The 18,006-nt window shown below is 28.1% G+C and overlaps 1 protein-coding gene across 1 annotated transcript; it reads right to left on the reverse strand.

Moving 5' to 3' along the window:
- On the reverse strand, positions 1-9,350 carry LOC136973985 (uncharacterized). The gene is made up of 5 exons (XM_067268763.1): positions 9,134-9,350; positions 7,544-7,673; positions 6,613-6,758; positions 4,286-4,406; positions 1-379 (listed from the first exon to the last, which is right to left on the reverse strand). The coding sequence occupies exons 1-5, from the start codon at positions 9,171-9,173 to the stop codon at positions 151-153; spliced, it is 666 nt and encodes a 221-aa protein (XP_067124864.1). The 5' UTR covers positions 9,174-9,350; the 3' UTR covers positions 1-150.
- Between the last annotated feature and the right edge of the window lie 8,656 nt (positions 9,351-18,006).

Consider the following 18,006-nt stretch of genomic DNA (forward strand, 5'->3'; position numbering starts at 1 on the left):
TAAATAATTCTTATTCAATTTTAAAAAGAATAATCGTTGTTTAGATATTATTTTTAAGATTGTAGAATGACAAAATTCTTTGTAGGCTAATTCTTCTAAACCATTTGCCAAATGATCTCATTGTAACTTTTTTCCTTTCAAGATAGCAAATTAGAAGAGTAAACTAAATAAAAAGACGAAAACCACAATATAAATACTAGGATTGGATCTCGAAGAAGCAGAATCTTTGGAGCATTTGGTGACATTGAAGGTAGAACATCTTGGTTCTGTTAAGGGCGTAGTTAATAAGTCGGCTACGTGTACGGTGGCATTTGCTGCATCATTTCCGCAATTTGAAGAAACCAGTTTGTGAATACACTCTTTGGTTTCCGTATAAGAGCTGAAATGAAATAAAGAACAGGAAATATACACACTTTCTCTACCGTTACTTTATGTTTATCTATTGACAGAATTAACTGTATTAATAATTATTAAATTTTTTAAAAAATCAATTGCAGTTTGTTTTATTAATAAATTATATAAGCATATAAAGATATAGATCTATCAATAAATCTTTCTCTTGCCAAAAATACATTTCAGTTTGTTTCATAAAAAGTGCTTAAAGACTAGATTTCGATTTTTGTATTGTATTTACTTTAATTTTTTTAATGTAATTATTTAAAATGCATTTTAAAAATAAGTTTTAAGATATTAATATTTTATAACGGATAAAATTTTAAAAGTAAATAAATATAATTATAAAGTCTTAATATTAAAATAAAACACTTATGAACTCTGATCGAAATGTTTACAATAAATAGCATATTGAAGAATAAATTAATAAATTATATGAGAGTAAATAAAGAATATTATATTTATACACATATAAAATAAGTAATATATTGTAAAATATATTTTTTAAATGAATATATCTATTTACAATTATAAATAATCAAATGCACTTGATAGACTTCATTTCAAGAATAAAAACAAACTCCAAGTAAAAATAAAATTTATGTGTTTCGATCAAAGAAAAAGTCTTGAAATACACGGAAAATATTTTCTTTCTTTTAGTTGCTTAAAAAACAATAAATCTGAGATACCACGCGTTTTCAAGGCTAATTATGAGAAAAGATTTTAATATATTGAAAGATAAATCAGCATATATTTTCTGTTTCTAAACAAATCCAATAAAATCTATTTTTATAAGAATATTATTTAATTTTCATTGCATAAAATTTAATGTATATAGCATGTATTATATTTGTTGTGTTGTTCTAGTGATTTTATTCTGTACATGCCTATAATTAATTTATTGACAACAATATGTGAATCCCTGCTTAGGCAGGAACAAAGAAATAAAGTTATCGTTCGTTTTGAAAGAGAGAACCGTGTGTATGTGTGTGTTTTCATTATTAAAATACTGTATACGAAGTCTGTCCGGAAAGTTCGTGAACTTTTTAAATTACACACCAACCGATAATTGAATCTGAATGCAGCTTGCACTGCTCTCCACTGGCAAGTTTTTTGTACCATCTGCTGTAAGCAGTTTGTTCTAGCTTCATTTGTTGTTACGTTACGTTCATTTGTGTAAACACATGTTAATTTAGTTTTGCGATTCTCTTTCCGAGAGTGCAATCGAGTGAAGAGTTCTGGGACGGGCTAAGTCTGATAGATATTTCATAAAAAACATTATCACTGGGGATGAGACATAGGTGTATGGATACGACATGGAAGAAAATTTTCAGTCATCACAATGGGTGGGAAAATCTTTACCACGACCTAAAGAGGCGCGACAAGTTCGATCCAATATGGAGGTATTAAACACCATTTGTTCGATTCTGATGGTGTCATTCAACAGGAATTTCTTCCAGAAGGGAAGACAGTAAATAAGGAATACCATCTGAAACGTCTTCGTGAAACACTTTTATCTAAAACTCTATTTTTATATATAATGTTAATAAAAAAAAAAAACTTTGTTGTGCTGAAAAATAAAAATTTTCACGAGAAACAAAAATCTATGCATTGAGAATACTTTGACTTAGTTATATTGGTTTTGAGAGTAGAATTTAAAAATGGGGGGAAAAACATTGTTTTAAGAAATATTTTTTCCATTAAAAATGCCACCGAAAAGAATGATATTTTGGACACAATAAAACAATGTTTTCCGCAATAACAGAAGAATGAAAATATAATTTATGAGGAATTGTGTCATTTATTGGTATTCACGGTTATGTCTTCTATATTACTAAACACACTGAATGTCGATTATTGTCTATTGTTCGATATCACATGCGTTATGTTTCATTGTGACGTAATTTGTTTTTCTTCTTCAAAATTATAAATAACTAATGTTAAAATAAAACTCATGTTCATACGAAATACAAAATAAAGTTTATGTTCATACGAAATAAGTATGGTCGAAAGTTTTATAATCATAAGACAGAAGTAAGAAATTTGTCCAGTAGATCCCAGTGTTAGGTGGATAAAAATCACAGAACATTGGTAGTTGGGTCGCGGGTTCGCACCTGACTAACCGGCTAGAGAATATCCGAAAAACATCACATGGCCAGCCCATGTGAAGTTTTCCGGTTTTTCTTCGCATATCTAACAACTAAATAGATACAATTTAAACCATAGAAAGTTTTCCCGGAAAGCACTCCCTCTTGGAACATCGCCAAGTGTCCCGTTGCCTTATTCCATCAATCCAATTCAGTAATTTAGTCATGATTGCTATCAAAACAATCACATTAAATTATACTTCTTAAATTTAGATCTTTCAAGATTGATTATTATTATAAAATATTATTAGGAAAGACAGGAATATCCGAAAATTAGATAATAGAGATAGCTTATATTTAAGATTATTTTATGAACGACGAAAACTGGTTTTGAACAACTGCATGTTATTGTTTGTGTGATTCAGTCGATTCTAATGAAATAACTGAATCACGAATGCACGTTAATTGACTTTCGGCCCGTCCTGTATAATTAAAATGATTTATCATTTATCTAAAATACTTTTTAAGTGAATATATTTGTTTATCTTAATAAAATACGTAAAAAGTTAATAAGAAATTTAGAATTTAAAATAAATTGATATAAATTATGTATGTATACTGTGACAAGCAAAAACTTTAGCAGATAACCGAGGCTACCGCTCTGGAGGATTCTGAATTAAATTTAGTGAGCAACCTAAGGAATTTTTCAAAGGATAGTCCATCCCAGACGGTACGCGGCAACTCAGCGACAAAAATTATGTTGAAAATAACATACAGGATACAGTACTTTTAATCGAACGTCACGATATTCCGGATTATGGAATTATCAGCTTTATATCTTCTAATTCAATCATGTTTATAAACGAATTTTGCTAATTTATTAAATTATTTTTTTCGGGTATAAGAAATAATAATAACAACAGTAGTGTATTAAAAATTTACAAATTAATATAATAATCGCAAATTCTGTACTTGACGTAAACCGGATATTAAGTGAGAAAATCATAAATGTTTATGTTTTCTGATACGCATTTCCCGCCTTAATCTATTCTACATATATAAAACACTTAGTTTAAAATCGTCATAAACGTTTTTCTGACGCCAGAGGAGAAAATAGAAACGACGATACAAAATTTTTATTATGAATAGACTTCGGATCCAGAGCTTTCATGGCGCCCAGAAGAGCAGGCCACTTTCCTCTCCTGTTCTCTACCGTTACTTTATGTTTATCTATTGACAGAATTAACTGTATTAATAATTATTAAATTTAGAAAGGAAACAGTGGGACGCACGTTCTAACCTAACCTAACCTATTCTAATAATTTGGTTGCTAAAATTGTGGTAATTTATAAGAATATGTTAGGTTAGGTTAGAACGTGCGTCCGACTGATTCCTTGCTGAAATCAGAGACGAGCCGCCATCTTGGCACCAAGGGTAACATTAACCGATCTAGGCCTATATGAGAAACTCAATAGAACTTAACTTTCTACACTACAGATGGTTACAATATCTTGCCACTTTATTAAATTTTGAGCTAATTAAACTTTATTCTATATATAAGTACGGGTGTATAAGTATATGCAATATGGATAATTATAACATAGAAATGCTGTTATTTCTGAAAAGCAATATCAATCTTTGACCGAACATGAAAGAGAGCACGCTGAAACTTTTGTTATAAATTGTATAGGCCTATATTAGAAGTATAGGATATATTAAAGTTAAATTTTAAGATATACATAAACATTAGCAAACATATTAACACATCGTATGTAACTAAATTATATTTTTTTAAATTTTCTTACCAGCAAACTTCTTTATCAGACGATTCATCTAAAAGTCTTAAAATGACTATAAAATCTTGAGCGCATTGTAAAGCTTTATCGTCAGTTATCTTATGAAGACAATCTTCATGTTTAGCATAAACTATAAAATTACAATTAAAATAAATTTATCATTAGTATGATTTTTATTAATAAAATTATTATTATAAGATACACAGTGAATAGTATGATATTACATATCATACTACGAAATACTAATGCAAATTGTTAGGTTTTTGAATTAGAAATAATGATAAAATACAGTGAATCTAAGACAAATAATCAGATCATTTAGTAGTAATTAGCATATAAATAATCTTTTAAACTAGTTTGATTAATTAATGAATGTAATTTATTATATGCCAAAATATATATTTTAGTGCACAATAACATTTGAACTCAAACTTTTCAGTATTTATCACAATATTGACGTTTTCTAAATATTTTCTATAAAAACATGTTTTTCTCTTATTTATTTATCACTAATTAAATTATAAAAATTGATATCTACGAGTACAGCCTTTTCAATTAGTCTAATAAGAGACTTCATAGCTCTCATTCTCGGTTTTCATCTTGCATAACTTCATTATTAAAAATATTTATGAATTTTCGTACAGTTTTCATAAATATTTAATTAGATATATCTTTTTAAAAAAGCAATGGCTATTGATTTAGAAAATTTTTAAATTTCTCTTGGTTTCAGAAGTTTGTAAACTTCCTTTATATTTATTTAGATTTTATGTTCATTTTACGTACTTGTGAAATAAAGTTTATATTGCATTTGATTATTTTTCTTAGATTTTTCTAGGGCAAAAATGAATGTAGAATTAGATAAATAATTAAAATATAATAAACGTATTTAAAATACAAGAAAAATAATAATACAATTGAAAAAATAGTATACGTATGAAAAATATAATGTAATTTTCTTTAGACTGGCTTATAATATCACAATTTACATTTATTTTTTAATTGCAAAATATCTTTCCATATTTTGGTATCTGTTATTATCAAATTAGTTACATAATTTAAAACAGCATTCTTATATCTAAATTTATATTTTCTTTTCATTACTTCTTATATTGTATATGGCAATTTATATTCTTCAATATATACCAATTAGGTCAAATGCTATAGCCTACTATTTTGGAAAACTAAACAAAGATCAAGTTCGGAATATGGAGCTTTACCTTATTGAAATAACCAAATTTTAATGATGATTTGTATATAGTTTCTCTCTGTAACGGCTTTTATATATGAGCAACCTAAATTTTACATAAAATTCTGAGCTTTTAGGGTCAAACACTGCGTATGCTTATCGATCCAGCATTCGAAATCCAGTATCAACTAGGATGTAGACTTGCGTAATATCAGTTATCGTATGATACACGGTTTACATAATTAAATTTATATAAAAAAAGGCCTTATAAATCCATATTTATCTAGATTTTGAGACAACTTAAACCCAATATTGATTTCTTTAGAATATTTAGTGTAGTAGCCCTAGTAAAGATATCGTTTCATCATTTTCATCTAATTGCAATAACATTTCTGAAGTGGTTTTTAAATGGTTAAACGATTCGCAATGACATCATTTGTTATCAATGAAATAATTTTGAGTGACCAAATGGCATTTGATCATTCAATTCGTATAATTTAACAGCTTTCTTATACAAAATAAATAATGGCAGATGACTCGCTATTAGCTGTCATTTACAATCATTTTCAGTCAATTGACACCAATTCACATCGCCTGATATCATTTAACATTAACAAATGATTTCAAGTGCTATTTTTATCATTGTTAAAAACTGTTACTGTCTATTCTCATATTCTAGAATTTTTATGTTTAAGTAAAATTTATTTCATTTCGTAATAAATTTGTATTTATTCCAAATAGTTTTATATTACTCAAGAATATGATTGCTAAAATGACAACATTATGTTAATGACCTAATTCAAATTAAAATGTATGACAAGAGAGAACGGATGTTCATTTTCATACAGTTGTGTTGAAATTTTATTGAGTAACAAATAATTAAAAAAAACGAATCCGGATTGATAATAGCTGTTAATTCGAATTATTTAAAAAATCAGAAAACGTAGACTGTTCATAACGTGTGAATAAATAAATATATTATTTAATTTTAAATGAACATAATGTTTATTTTGGATATTAAAAGTCTATATACTATTATAATAATTTTAACATTAAAAAAAAGTTTTTATCTATTCAAAGCATAAACATATAAATAAATAAAATGAATAATTTAAAAATACTTTACAAATTTATTATTATTGATACATACTTTTTCTGATATCCGAATTTTCTTCACAAACATCAGTTTCGACTTTTTGGTTAACTCGGATTAAAGTTTTATATTGTTCTTTTTCTTTAATCTGTGGGCAATCTTTTGCTAAATTATCAGCACAAATTGTCGCATTTTTCGAAAATCTAATAAAAAAAAAAAATGTATGCTTATATTAATATCTTAATAATACATATTATTGAGATATTGTATATGTAATCTAGAACAGTGTTTCTAAACAAGTGGGTCGCGAACTCCCTGAAGCTACAATTCCAAAGTAATGTCACAGTCTTTTCAGTATGCTGAAAGTTAACAATTAAAAAAATAAATAAAAATGGTTGTGAAACACTGATCTAGAATTATATAAGAATCTAATTGTGTTTAAATATATTAATTTATTTATACTTAATATAACAGCACTGACAGCTGAACTGGTCTTACTTAAACAGAGAACATACAGATCGTTTCGTATGTCTTGGCCGGCGATGCGCGATATTCGGTTAGTGCTCTGAAAGTTTTAAAATATTCAAAAACTCCTTTTTTAGTAGCTCACATTGATCTTGTCAAAGATTCATTAAACAATTTGTTCTCTTCACTAAGTAAATAGACCGGTCCCTATTACAGAACCCCCTACGGGGTTCATGAATACTAGTATGTATAGTAGATATATTATAAGAAATTGAAAATTTATCAAATTTAATTATTATATTTTCAAATGTAATTTTTTAATTTAAAAAATAATATAATTTACTAGCTTATCAAAATTTTCTAAAGAAAAATGTTTCTATCAAACAGACAGTAGGAATTCTTCTTGCATAATTCTTTCTATTAATTATTAATTGTTACTACATTATAATTATAATATAAAAAACTTTCCTCTTGAAAAGTGTCTGTAAATATTTAAATATTCACATACATTTTTCCCCCTTACCTGCATAGGTCATCTATCATTTCTTTTCCTGCAATAACTGATTGTCTTTTGGACATAAATTCGATTACATTGGCACATGTTGTTAGAATATCTTTGTCGCAGTTATCCGCTGATGCATAAAAGCTGACACCTATCAAAATAATTTTGTTGTAATGTTTAATGTAATATATATTAAGAAGTTTTTATAATATTTAAAGTGTTCTATTAACAATTTTCATTTCAAAAGTTAAATCACGCATTATCCAGTAATTATATGAAGATACATAGATTCATGTTTTAAAATAAGATTGAGGAACAATGTAATTAGTATAGTTTCAATATTTTTTAAAATATTATATTAAACGTATAATTAAAGCTATACAGTTTATGCATTCTACTAAGGACGTATTAAAAAAACTTATGTTGAAAGCGAAGAAAAATTCATTACAAATCTCAGTATTCTGATGAGATATCGGAGAAAAATCTATCTTCTATGAAGCATAAATTAGTAATTAATAATTTATTTTCCACATTCTAAAATGACACGACTTAAAATATATAATATTTTAATCTATTCTGACTTAGAAAGATTAATGTCAGTTTATTAATCATAGAATTCGTAATACTTCGATTTAGTGTCTACTGTCAAAAACAGTACACTAACGCAACCTTTTAACATCAGTAAATATGTAATCACTTATGAAAGATTTTAGTTAACCTTGCTTTTAAAAGTTTAGTAGGTCTCCTTCACCAGAATAAGAACTTGTTTGACAGTGTCAAACCAGATATTCCTATTAACTCATTGATTTTTTCCCCCATACGATAATGTTTTCGTAATCGTTAAAGGGAAAAATAAATTAAAATAATTTAATCATTTATTTAATTACGTACATAAAACCTATACACTTAAAGTTAAGAAGAACTGGTAAATGTAGTTATGAAAATTCAAGAAAAAATTTTCGGTATAAGGAAATAACGATAAAAATACAACGGATATTTTTCCTCATAGAGAAACAATTTTAGAATTAGAACTTTAAATCGAATTTGGATTTTCATCACTTTTTTGTGCTTTTAATAAAATTTCATTAGATTTTTTAGTTTTTTTTAACATAATTTCTATTGAGAAAGCGTTCCTTGATATTATACATAATATACATTTAACAATAATTCACAATTTGATAGATTTTAAAATAGTGTTATGTTATTTATAATATAATTATTAATTTGAAAATATTTTATAATTTAATTAATTATTATATTCTCAAAAATAACTTCATTTTCCTTCACAACTAACCTAGAAAGTATTCAAATTAAATAGGTCAAACGTCTTCTTTCTATTATAACTATGATTTTACTGGTAAAATTAGTCTTTCAACAAAAATAAATTAAATTTTAATACTATTTTAAACGGTTTTAACTATAAAATTTTCTTGTTTGTAATAAAAAATGAAGTTAAGGTTTAAAAAAAAACAAAAAGATTATAACTCTAACAGAGCTTAAAATATTTAAACTATAATTTATTCTTATAGAGTAGTTAAATGCATAAATTATAATTACGTGCCAGTATAACATATAATTAATTTTAAAAAGGGAAATTAAAGTAAGACTTACTCAAACAGAAAATAGTGAAAATAACTTCTGTTCGTATCATGATAAGGAAAGTTCTGAAGTAAGTTTCGTTTGTCGAGTGCTATTATTCAGCAGAAAACTCCAATTGGCTACCAAATCAGGTTAGAAGTAAATAGGCTAAGAGGCTAGCTTCAAAGATTTCTAAGATTTGCTATCGAATTTGTTAAAGGATATTTTATTCTATTGGATAAATTACGAAACGTAAATCTTTATATAATGTAAAAGCAGTTGGCCTTGAAAAAATCATATAGAAAAAGTTGTTCTACGCGTGTTGTTTGTTCTGATATAGTGTATTATGATGCACGTAATTTCGAGTAATTCATTTATTATTACCATTTCAAAAAAAAAAAAAAAAATGTTCTATTAATGTATTAGATATAATTAAATTATATAAACCTAAATAATAATAAAAATTTTTTTCTTAGAGACATACAATATAAAAATAGTTTTTGTTATAGTATTTAAACTATTACATAATTATTTTTTTTCAAAACAGTTAAATATTTAAATTATAATTATCGACTATTATAAGAGGTTCTTTCCTTTCTACAATTAATAATGGGCAATATATAGTAATCTTTTTAGAAGGCTAACAAGACATCCTAAAGATACAACTTGTTCAGCTTAAGTATAAATCAAGCCTTCTAATGGTGGTTTCTAATGATGACTGCTATTATAGGAACCATCATTAAAAGACTGGATTTACACATACTATAAGTTAAACAAGCCACAGCTTAAGGTAACATGCTAGGAATTGTCGAATTAAAAAAAAAAAGTATTATTATCTGTATTGCACATTATTACTTGGTGAAAGAGAAGAGCCTCTTATAATATTATAGCTTTGGGAAACAACAAATCTAAATCCAGTCCTGCTCCTGTTAATTATTCAATGAAAATTCTTTCTATTGTTCTACAGAATAACAATTAACAGGAGTAGAGTTTTGATTAAAAAATAAAATAATGATTAATCATTTTAAAGCTGAAATCTAAAATTGTTTATGTAAATAAATTAAAAATATTATTGAAATTATTATTTTAAATTTTTATACAAAATTTCAAACACTTTAATAATAAATAAAATAAAATTTTAAAATAGAATTTACATTTAACTTTACATTTAAAATAACCAGTTTTTTTAATCAGATTTAATTATTTAAACCGCAATCGTAAATTAAAAAGACAAAATTTGGGTATATTCTATTTTATTTATTACTTGTAATCATTCATATTAATAGCTATGATCTCATTTTATCAGTAAATGCTTGAACAATATAAAATTTTTATAGGTCTAATTCCGGATTTAAAATTTTGATAGAAAGTCCTAGTTTTGAAGAATTGTTATATAATTAATCTTTATTAGATATAATTGAATTTTTTATTTAATGAATACTGAAACTAATTTAAAGTTTTCTTTATAAGAAAATTGCTTTAATAATTTATATAAATTTAATCTCAAATTATTTGTTATTAGTACAAATATTGATTTACGGAAGTATAAAACGTGTTCAAGTCATAATTTTATATCTTTCTCAAAGCAACAATGAAACAACATTTAATTTAAAATTTATAGAACGTTCTCTGCAAAACTTTAAAACTATAAAAACTCAAATTCTTATTTGATGAATAAGACTGATTTCATGAAAAATTGTCAAGTATTAACAATATATCAAAGTATTAACGACAAATCATTTATTTGTCGTTAATACTTGATATATTTTGAACAAAAGAATTATCAATTTAAAAAAAGTTTAACTTACATTAAAGCTAAAAATAGTATCTAGAAATGACTAACAACAGCGAATACGACGACATAAACGAGTCTCGAGCTTATCTTTAATTATTTTTTCAGGAAGGATCGCGTTTAACCTATTTTTCTGACATTTTTCTAAAAGAAAATAACATTAGAAATTTTTTAATTTTATAATCATATTCTTTAAAGACAATGTTATTTACTCTCTACATTAATACTTTAGTCAACTGTTTATATTTTAATCTGTGCAGGCAAGAAAACGTTATTTATAACCATTAATTTTTACCAGTTTTATACATAAAAAATATTCGAATACAATACAGATATATAAACATAAAACTAAAAAAAATATATTATATACTTTTTCAATTATCTCAGTTTTTTCAGAAAAGTTTCATTTTTCACTTATTGAAAAGTGAAAATGATTTATTTGTTAATTTCATTTATAAAGTTCTTTTTAGAGTTTCCAAACTTATAGAATGTTGCATTCGTTTGAGCCGTCAATCCGCCATATTAAGTCCAATTGTTATGTATTCATTTAGTATTATGTATTTTGAAATTTTATATTAAGACCTACTAATTTTTGTGATTTTATTGGATATAAGCTTTAATGCACAAGTACTATTTCACTCAAGAAACATACCAAAAAGAGAAAAAAGTAGTTGAAAATCTGAGTTTAATTGGTTTTCCTATAATTTTCAATGCTATAAATATATATTTCGCATTATAACTAGAGATAACTTAATCAAGTTATTTAATTATTTCAGGAATTATTAAGCTTTAATATGGGAACGAAAATGTGGGTTGCTTATATTTTTTATGTAGTCAATTAGATAATTAATTCTATAAGATGGAGTATTGTTTATACGTTAATACTATATAGGCCTATAATATGATATTTTTAAAAATCATTTTCATTTTACAGGCTGATAACAACAGTCTCTCCTCGGCCAATCATTTTAAAAAGTAATAGAGCAATCACTGTAGATTAGTGGTTCCCAAACTTTTTTGAGCCACCGCCCCCTCGGTTCCATAAACTTACACGCAATGCCACCAACCCGTTTTCCCTTGAGTGAGAAAGGCTTGGAAATACTCTCAGAAAAGCTTTTCTATGAATCTCACACTTTATATCCTTACCGTATATTGTTCTTCACATCTGGAAATCATTAAATGAAATGTTTCTTCTTACCCGTTGTAGCTTGTTACTAACTTAACTTAAAAAAGTAATTAAAAACTTAAAAAGTAACTTAACTTAAAAAAGTAAACTTAAAAGTAAAAAAGTAACTTTGTAACTTAAAAAAGTAAAAATAACAACAACAACAACAATAATAATAATACAGTAATCAGTAATAAGTTGTTACTCATTATAAGTTTTTGCAACCAAAATTGCTTATGACTAGTAACTTGTAAATTGTACAAAACTTGTACATTTTACTTTTGTAGCTTGTACAAAACTTTTCATTCAACGCTTTTTAATTGTAAGGAGCTGTCCATAAATGTCCACACTGGAAGGGAGGAAGGGGATTATGAGAAGGGGGAGGGTGAGGGTTGAACTTCAATAGACATTCGTTTTATTTCATTAAATTTTATACAGTTATGCATTCGATTGAGTTTTGTTGGACATCCGAAGAGGGGATGGGGTTATGGAAACTTGGACAAACTGGGACAATAGGGGATGAGGAGTAAAAATTTTAAGAAAAATGCGGACTTAATTTATGGACAGCCCCTAATTTGTAATTTGTAAAGATTTGTAACAACTACAAACGTTTTATGCAACAGAACCCTGGAGCGAGGGCTTCTATTCTTTGTATAGTTGACTTCTGTCGAAACTGTCAAATGATTAATTTACATAATAGTATTTTCACATCGTTTAATATCAATCTTAACATGGAATTACTTTCTCAAATAATGCAAGAACGCATTTATAATACATTAAAAGATGAATAAACAAAAATGACAGTAAAAATTACAAGTATAATAGTTTATCACAATGAGATTTAAAAAATGAAATTCTTCAAAAGATAGGCATGTAGTAAGTTATATAAATATAACGCACTACATGCTTATCTGTTTTAAGAATTATCTCTACAGTGTCACAATAAAATATTAATAGAATTATTTTCTTTTTCATTCATTTAATATAAATATAGGTTAATCAATAAACGCAATTACTTTATTAATTATTACTCAAACCGCTGGAAAATTCTCTATTAGAACATTAAATCAAGCAATAACATTTTCTACATGCTTCATATCGAAATTTCGCTTCGTGTTACTCTAATAATTATAAACGTTGAAACAGTTCAATGTAGACCATTGGAAATAAAGTTAATGATATACATCAAGCACATACATGCACATTCGTTGTAACAGAAAGAATAGAAGTTTTTCATTAACGTATTTTGTAATAAATGCATGAGTCTACTAAATTAATTTCTTTTAAGTTATGATTCATATCCTATTTGCGAATTTGTATATTTTAACAAACTCCAATTTCAAGACATCTCCAAATAACTTTCATTCCCTTACAGTTTTTGGGCTTCAATTTGAAGAAAATGTAGACCTATAAATTTCAACTGTCACCGCCTGTCTGCCGGTTCTTCCTTAATCTCGAGAACAGCGTTAGATAGATAAAGTCAAGACCAGATATGGAAAGCCTAGGGGCAAGAAGTCCCGATTAACTATATACAAACTTCCAGTCGAGAACGAAAGTCACGTTATTTCAAGTCAAAAATTTTTACCTGAAAAGAGTTAGATAGATGACCGGCATACCTATTGCTAACAGGAAAAGTATGATGTACAGGGGCACGAAATTACTAATTTGAGACGGAGAACATATATTTTAAATTAATTAAAAATTGCAGCCCGGCATTATGACGATCTCACAATAAAATAAATGTTATTCAAAAAAGTTAGTTTATAAATGTCTAATTTATTTCCGATTTATCTATAATATTTTTAAATTTAATAGAAGAATCCATTTTGTACATCTACAGGTTTTATCTTATAAAGTTATATCAGAAAAAGGTCCCAAAGGGACCTTTTTTTGATATAACTTTATAATCACAGGTCCCAAAGGGACCTAATATACATCGGATCTACCAAGAGGTCCGTTCAAAGAAGGATCTCCGAACACAAGTATGACGTTGCCAAAAAAAGACACACCACCGCCCTGTCGACGTACGCCACCGACCCCGATATAAAGGCAGATTTTGATAAAACCAGCCTCATTAAAACATCATTCGACACGGACCGCATCAGGGCCTTGGAGACCCTTGAGATTTACAAGGCGTCAAAATCGGGGAAATGTATTAATTTCAAGGATGGCAACGTTTTATCATATGTGTGGCGATATGTCTCCGAAATGCACCCGCAATGGTAGCATCTCAGAGTAGTGTAGTATTCCTGTACGGATGGACAGAGTCATTTTTATGATGGTATCATGGAGATTAAATGCATGTTGGATCGGTCGCAATTATTGCACCCGGGAGAGGTTCGATAGTTTGAATTTTGAAAGAATTATATTTGCATTCTATTTCAAAACCGTCGGAGAAAACCTGACGAAGATCGCGGAGGCGATCGAAAACGTTAGTTAATTGGTGGTTAATGTTCGTATTGAGTACCGGAAATTTAAAAGGCTTAAGAAGTTATAGCTTAGCGATCAATCACAAAAACAATATGTAATTATATATTGTGAAATATTTATTTCTAATTACAAATAAATGAAATTTTGTCTTGAAGCATGGTGTAGCATAAGTAACAATATTAATATGACAACAGTAAACTACATTGCTACATTTTGCGACAGTATGCGTAAAAAACCAACGTCAGTGCGAAGGTTGAGATTGCTTCTTTCTCACCAGATCAGAAATTCTAGGGGTAATCTTTGCAAGAGCACAACGAAGATCATTTTCCTCAACAAGTCTACTTCTGTATTTATACTTGATAACCAACAAGCTGGAAAACCCTGTATCACAAAGATATGTTGTTGGAAATGGAAGAAGACGCAACAGTCTCAGACAGAACAGGATATGACTGCAAACACTTGATCCAGAATTTTGTAACTGGCATTGTAGAGAAGCAGTTTTCGCTGCATCGCTGTTAATAAGTTCATTGAACTCCTCTTGTTCTGTCTCAGGAACATCTTCAACTTTAACTGTAAATGGGCTTTGACAAGTGCAAATGGGGTGTCAGGAAGATTTGGAAAGTACGATAAAATTTCGTCTGCAAATGTGCAAGTGTTCTTTCACAGAAATTATCATCGTAATCCTTTAATCTAGTTCAATGTCATGATATTCAAAGAAAGCAGATAAGGTAGGCAACATGTAAATTTTATTTTCATCCAATCTTTTTGCCAAAGCTGAAGTTTCATTTGGAATGATCGGATCTTTTCAGACAAATCGAGGCCTGTTGCACTTGGCAACAGATGTCACAAGATGTCAACCAAGTAAGCTATTTTCTGCGGTTCACTTTTATCACTGAAAAGTGCTTCGAACTACGGTCTTCCTTTCTGATTAAAAAACGTTTTGAGTTCATCACGAAGCTCACAACAAATAACACATTGCGGTTTCTCAATTCCTGCTGTAATTATTGAGGTAAAACAATACTGTAAAAATCCTCACTATACTTTCTTTTCTTAGCGTTCTTCTCTACATGATCCATTGTCATGGGATGGTTTGCTAATGAAAATAATATATAACAATAGCTTTAATAATACGAAAGATGATACAAGGCGTAATTCAGTCAATGCAGTTCATTAAAGTTTCCTATGAATTCTCTGTGTTGTTTTACCTTCAATACTGCTGATTTCAACACAATAGCTGCTTTTAACAGAGTAGCTACTCTCTACACATGTGTAACTGGTCCGCATAAGTACATTATGGTGCCAATCCTATCACATACACCTGTATTTGTACGGGGTGAATGTGATGGGATTGGCGCGATGATATCATTATTCCGGGTACTCGTATGTGGGCGTATCTGCATGTGGGCGGACCCGCCTGGAAACGGATAGCGGAGCGGTATCTCGGTTCCTAAGACCGTCGAAAATGTGTGTTTTCCGATGGTCTTAGGCGATCCCTGTGAAAAAGTCGTTCGACCCCCAAAGGGGTCGCGACCCACAGGTTGAGAACCGCTGGGATTGCTTGACATTTAAACATGCTTTGCAAAGAACAAGAAATGAAATGTATGGAGTATTTTTTTACGTTTTAATTTATATTTCAGAATAAACATAATTTTTGCACTGTACAGAATTATTATATGTACAGTACATTCAATAGAGCGAAGAATATTTTTAATTCGAATACTCCATCTTTCTTTAAGGTATAAATGACTTCCAACAAAGCAAAATTTCTGAGAATTTAACAAAAACAAGTAAAAAATTGGTCATTTAATAGAAAATATAATTTTAAATATTTAAAAACCCATAATTACAGAAATTTTTTCTAGAAATTATTAAGAGAAAACTAGAAAAATAAAGTATATTAATAATTTGAAAAAAAGAAAAAAATGATTGCGTGAACTAGAAAATAAAATTGTTTTCTACTCCATATATTTTTGTTTACGAATTACTATAAAATATTAATTTTATTTACATTTCCTTATTTTTTATTGAAATATAATTATGCTTTCCATTCTATATTTCTATACAATACGATTTTTAAAAGATAAATAACTTGATTTGTACTAATTCAAAATTTCTGTAATTTATAAAGAGAATTTGATTCAAACGTTCTCATATAATGGAAAGAAAATCTCTAAATTTGATAGAGAAATAGGTTTGTCTTACGCAGAATGATAAATTATTATACTAAATTTATATTAGGTCTAGGCTGTATGAAGTGGTTTCAGTTCTATTGTAGTTGTATAAAACAGTAAATAAGAAATTATTTTCTCATTCAATAACGGTTATTTCTAAGACTACTTTTATTAATAATCCGACGTATTTCATTTGTTCAAAAAACAACAGGCTAAAGAAGTACGCTCTACCTCTGGGCCCATACAACCTCTGGATGGCTCTGGTTACTAGCATCGGTTAAAAGAAGTTATTCAGAGTATTTAAGGCACGTAATGCTATATGAATTTAGAAATGTAATATTCTAGCGACGAATAATATTTGAAGTGTAGTACAGCGAATAATGAAGCTCTGGACGTCAGAAAATGTCAGCGTTGGTTTAAGAATTTATTTAGTAAAAAAGTCTCGGCAAGGCACGTAATTTTAATAAACGTAGAAACATTTAAAGTATTTTACACAAAACATTAATATTTTATAATTTATTCGTAAAATTTAAAAATACTAGACGGATAAAATATAGTCAACGTTGATTTACCTCGAGTTCAGCCGCTTTACTCTCGACTGGCTAATAACGAGATACAATTACCGATACATATCCTATGTTATGTTTAAATTTATTTTACAAAGAAACGAAAGCCCATTTACACATAGTAATGTTTTATTCAGGCTGTGGAGTCGGAGTTGGAGTCGGAGTCGTGGGGGTTTGGTTTTTTTTAGCCGTAGTCGGAGTCGTCAAAAATCCCCCGACTCCGACTCCTTTTCACTTTCCCAACTTGTTATGTATATAAAAAACGAAAAAGTATTTCAATCGTGTCACATTTGACTCTCCGAGTTTTTTTTTTTTTTTTTTTTTTTGCAAATCTCTACGTTTGGAGATCTCTCGAACCCAAAAAATGTCAAACAAAGGGAAAAATTCGCGCGTCCACGCGCGTATGTTGGCGTCTAATTTGTTTAATTTCTTTATTCTATTCTGAACTATTAAACAATATCTCAGAATGAGTAAAGTTTAAGAAACAAAATTTGGCACAGTAGCGTGTGTATAAAGGGCATTAATGCTATTAAATTTTGGTTCTTTATTAAAAGTCGACAGGGTAGAGACATAGAAGGGGTCATGTGTCATATCTCCAGTGTTGTCGGACTTAATGAATATTTTACTCGTTATTAGCATTCACAATCTTATAATATAATCGAGATAGGTTAATAATAATAATAATACTGTAATAATTATGATAAGCTCAGAGTTCAAACGGTTAAGAGTTGAAATTTGGTACACAGTTAGGATACATCATAAGAATGTACTCTGAGAAGGAA

The sequence above is a fragment of the Centruroides vittatus genome, unplaced genomic scaffold (genome assembly GCF_030686945.1).
Source record: "Centruroides vittatus isolate TY-2023 unplaced genomic scaffold, ASM3068694v2 contig_3343, whole genome shotgun sequence".
Lineage (NCBI taxonomy): Eukaryota > Metazoa > Arthropoda > Arachnida > Scorpiones > Buthidae > Centruroides > Centruroides vittatus.

Bases quoted from the DNA above. Each gene is read 5' to 3' on its own strand.
- LOC136973985 (XM_067268763.1), bottom strand. From the start codon at position 9,173: ATGATACGAACAGAAGTTATTTTCACTATTTTCTGTTTGA. The intron at 7,674-9,133 runs GTAAGTCTTACT...TTATTTTGATAG, and splicing joins TTTCACTATTTTCTGTTTGA to GTGTCAGCTTTTATGCATCA. The intron at 380-4,285 runs GTAAGAAAATTT...ATTTCATTTCAG, and splicing joins TCTGATAAAGAAGTTTGCTG to CTCTTATACGGAAACCAAAG.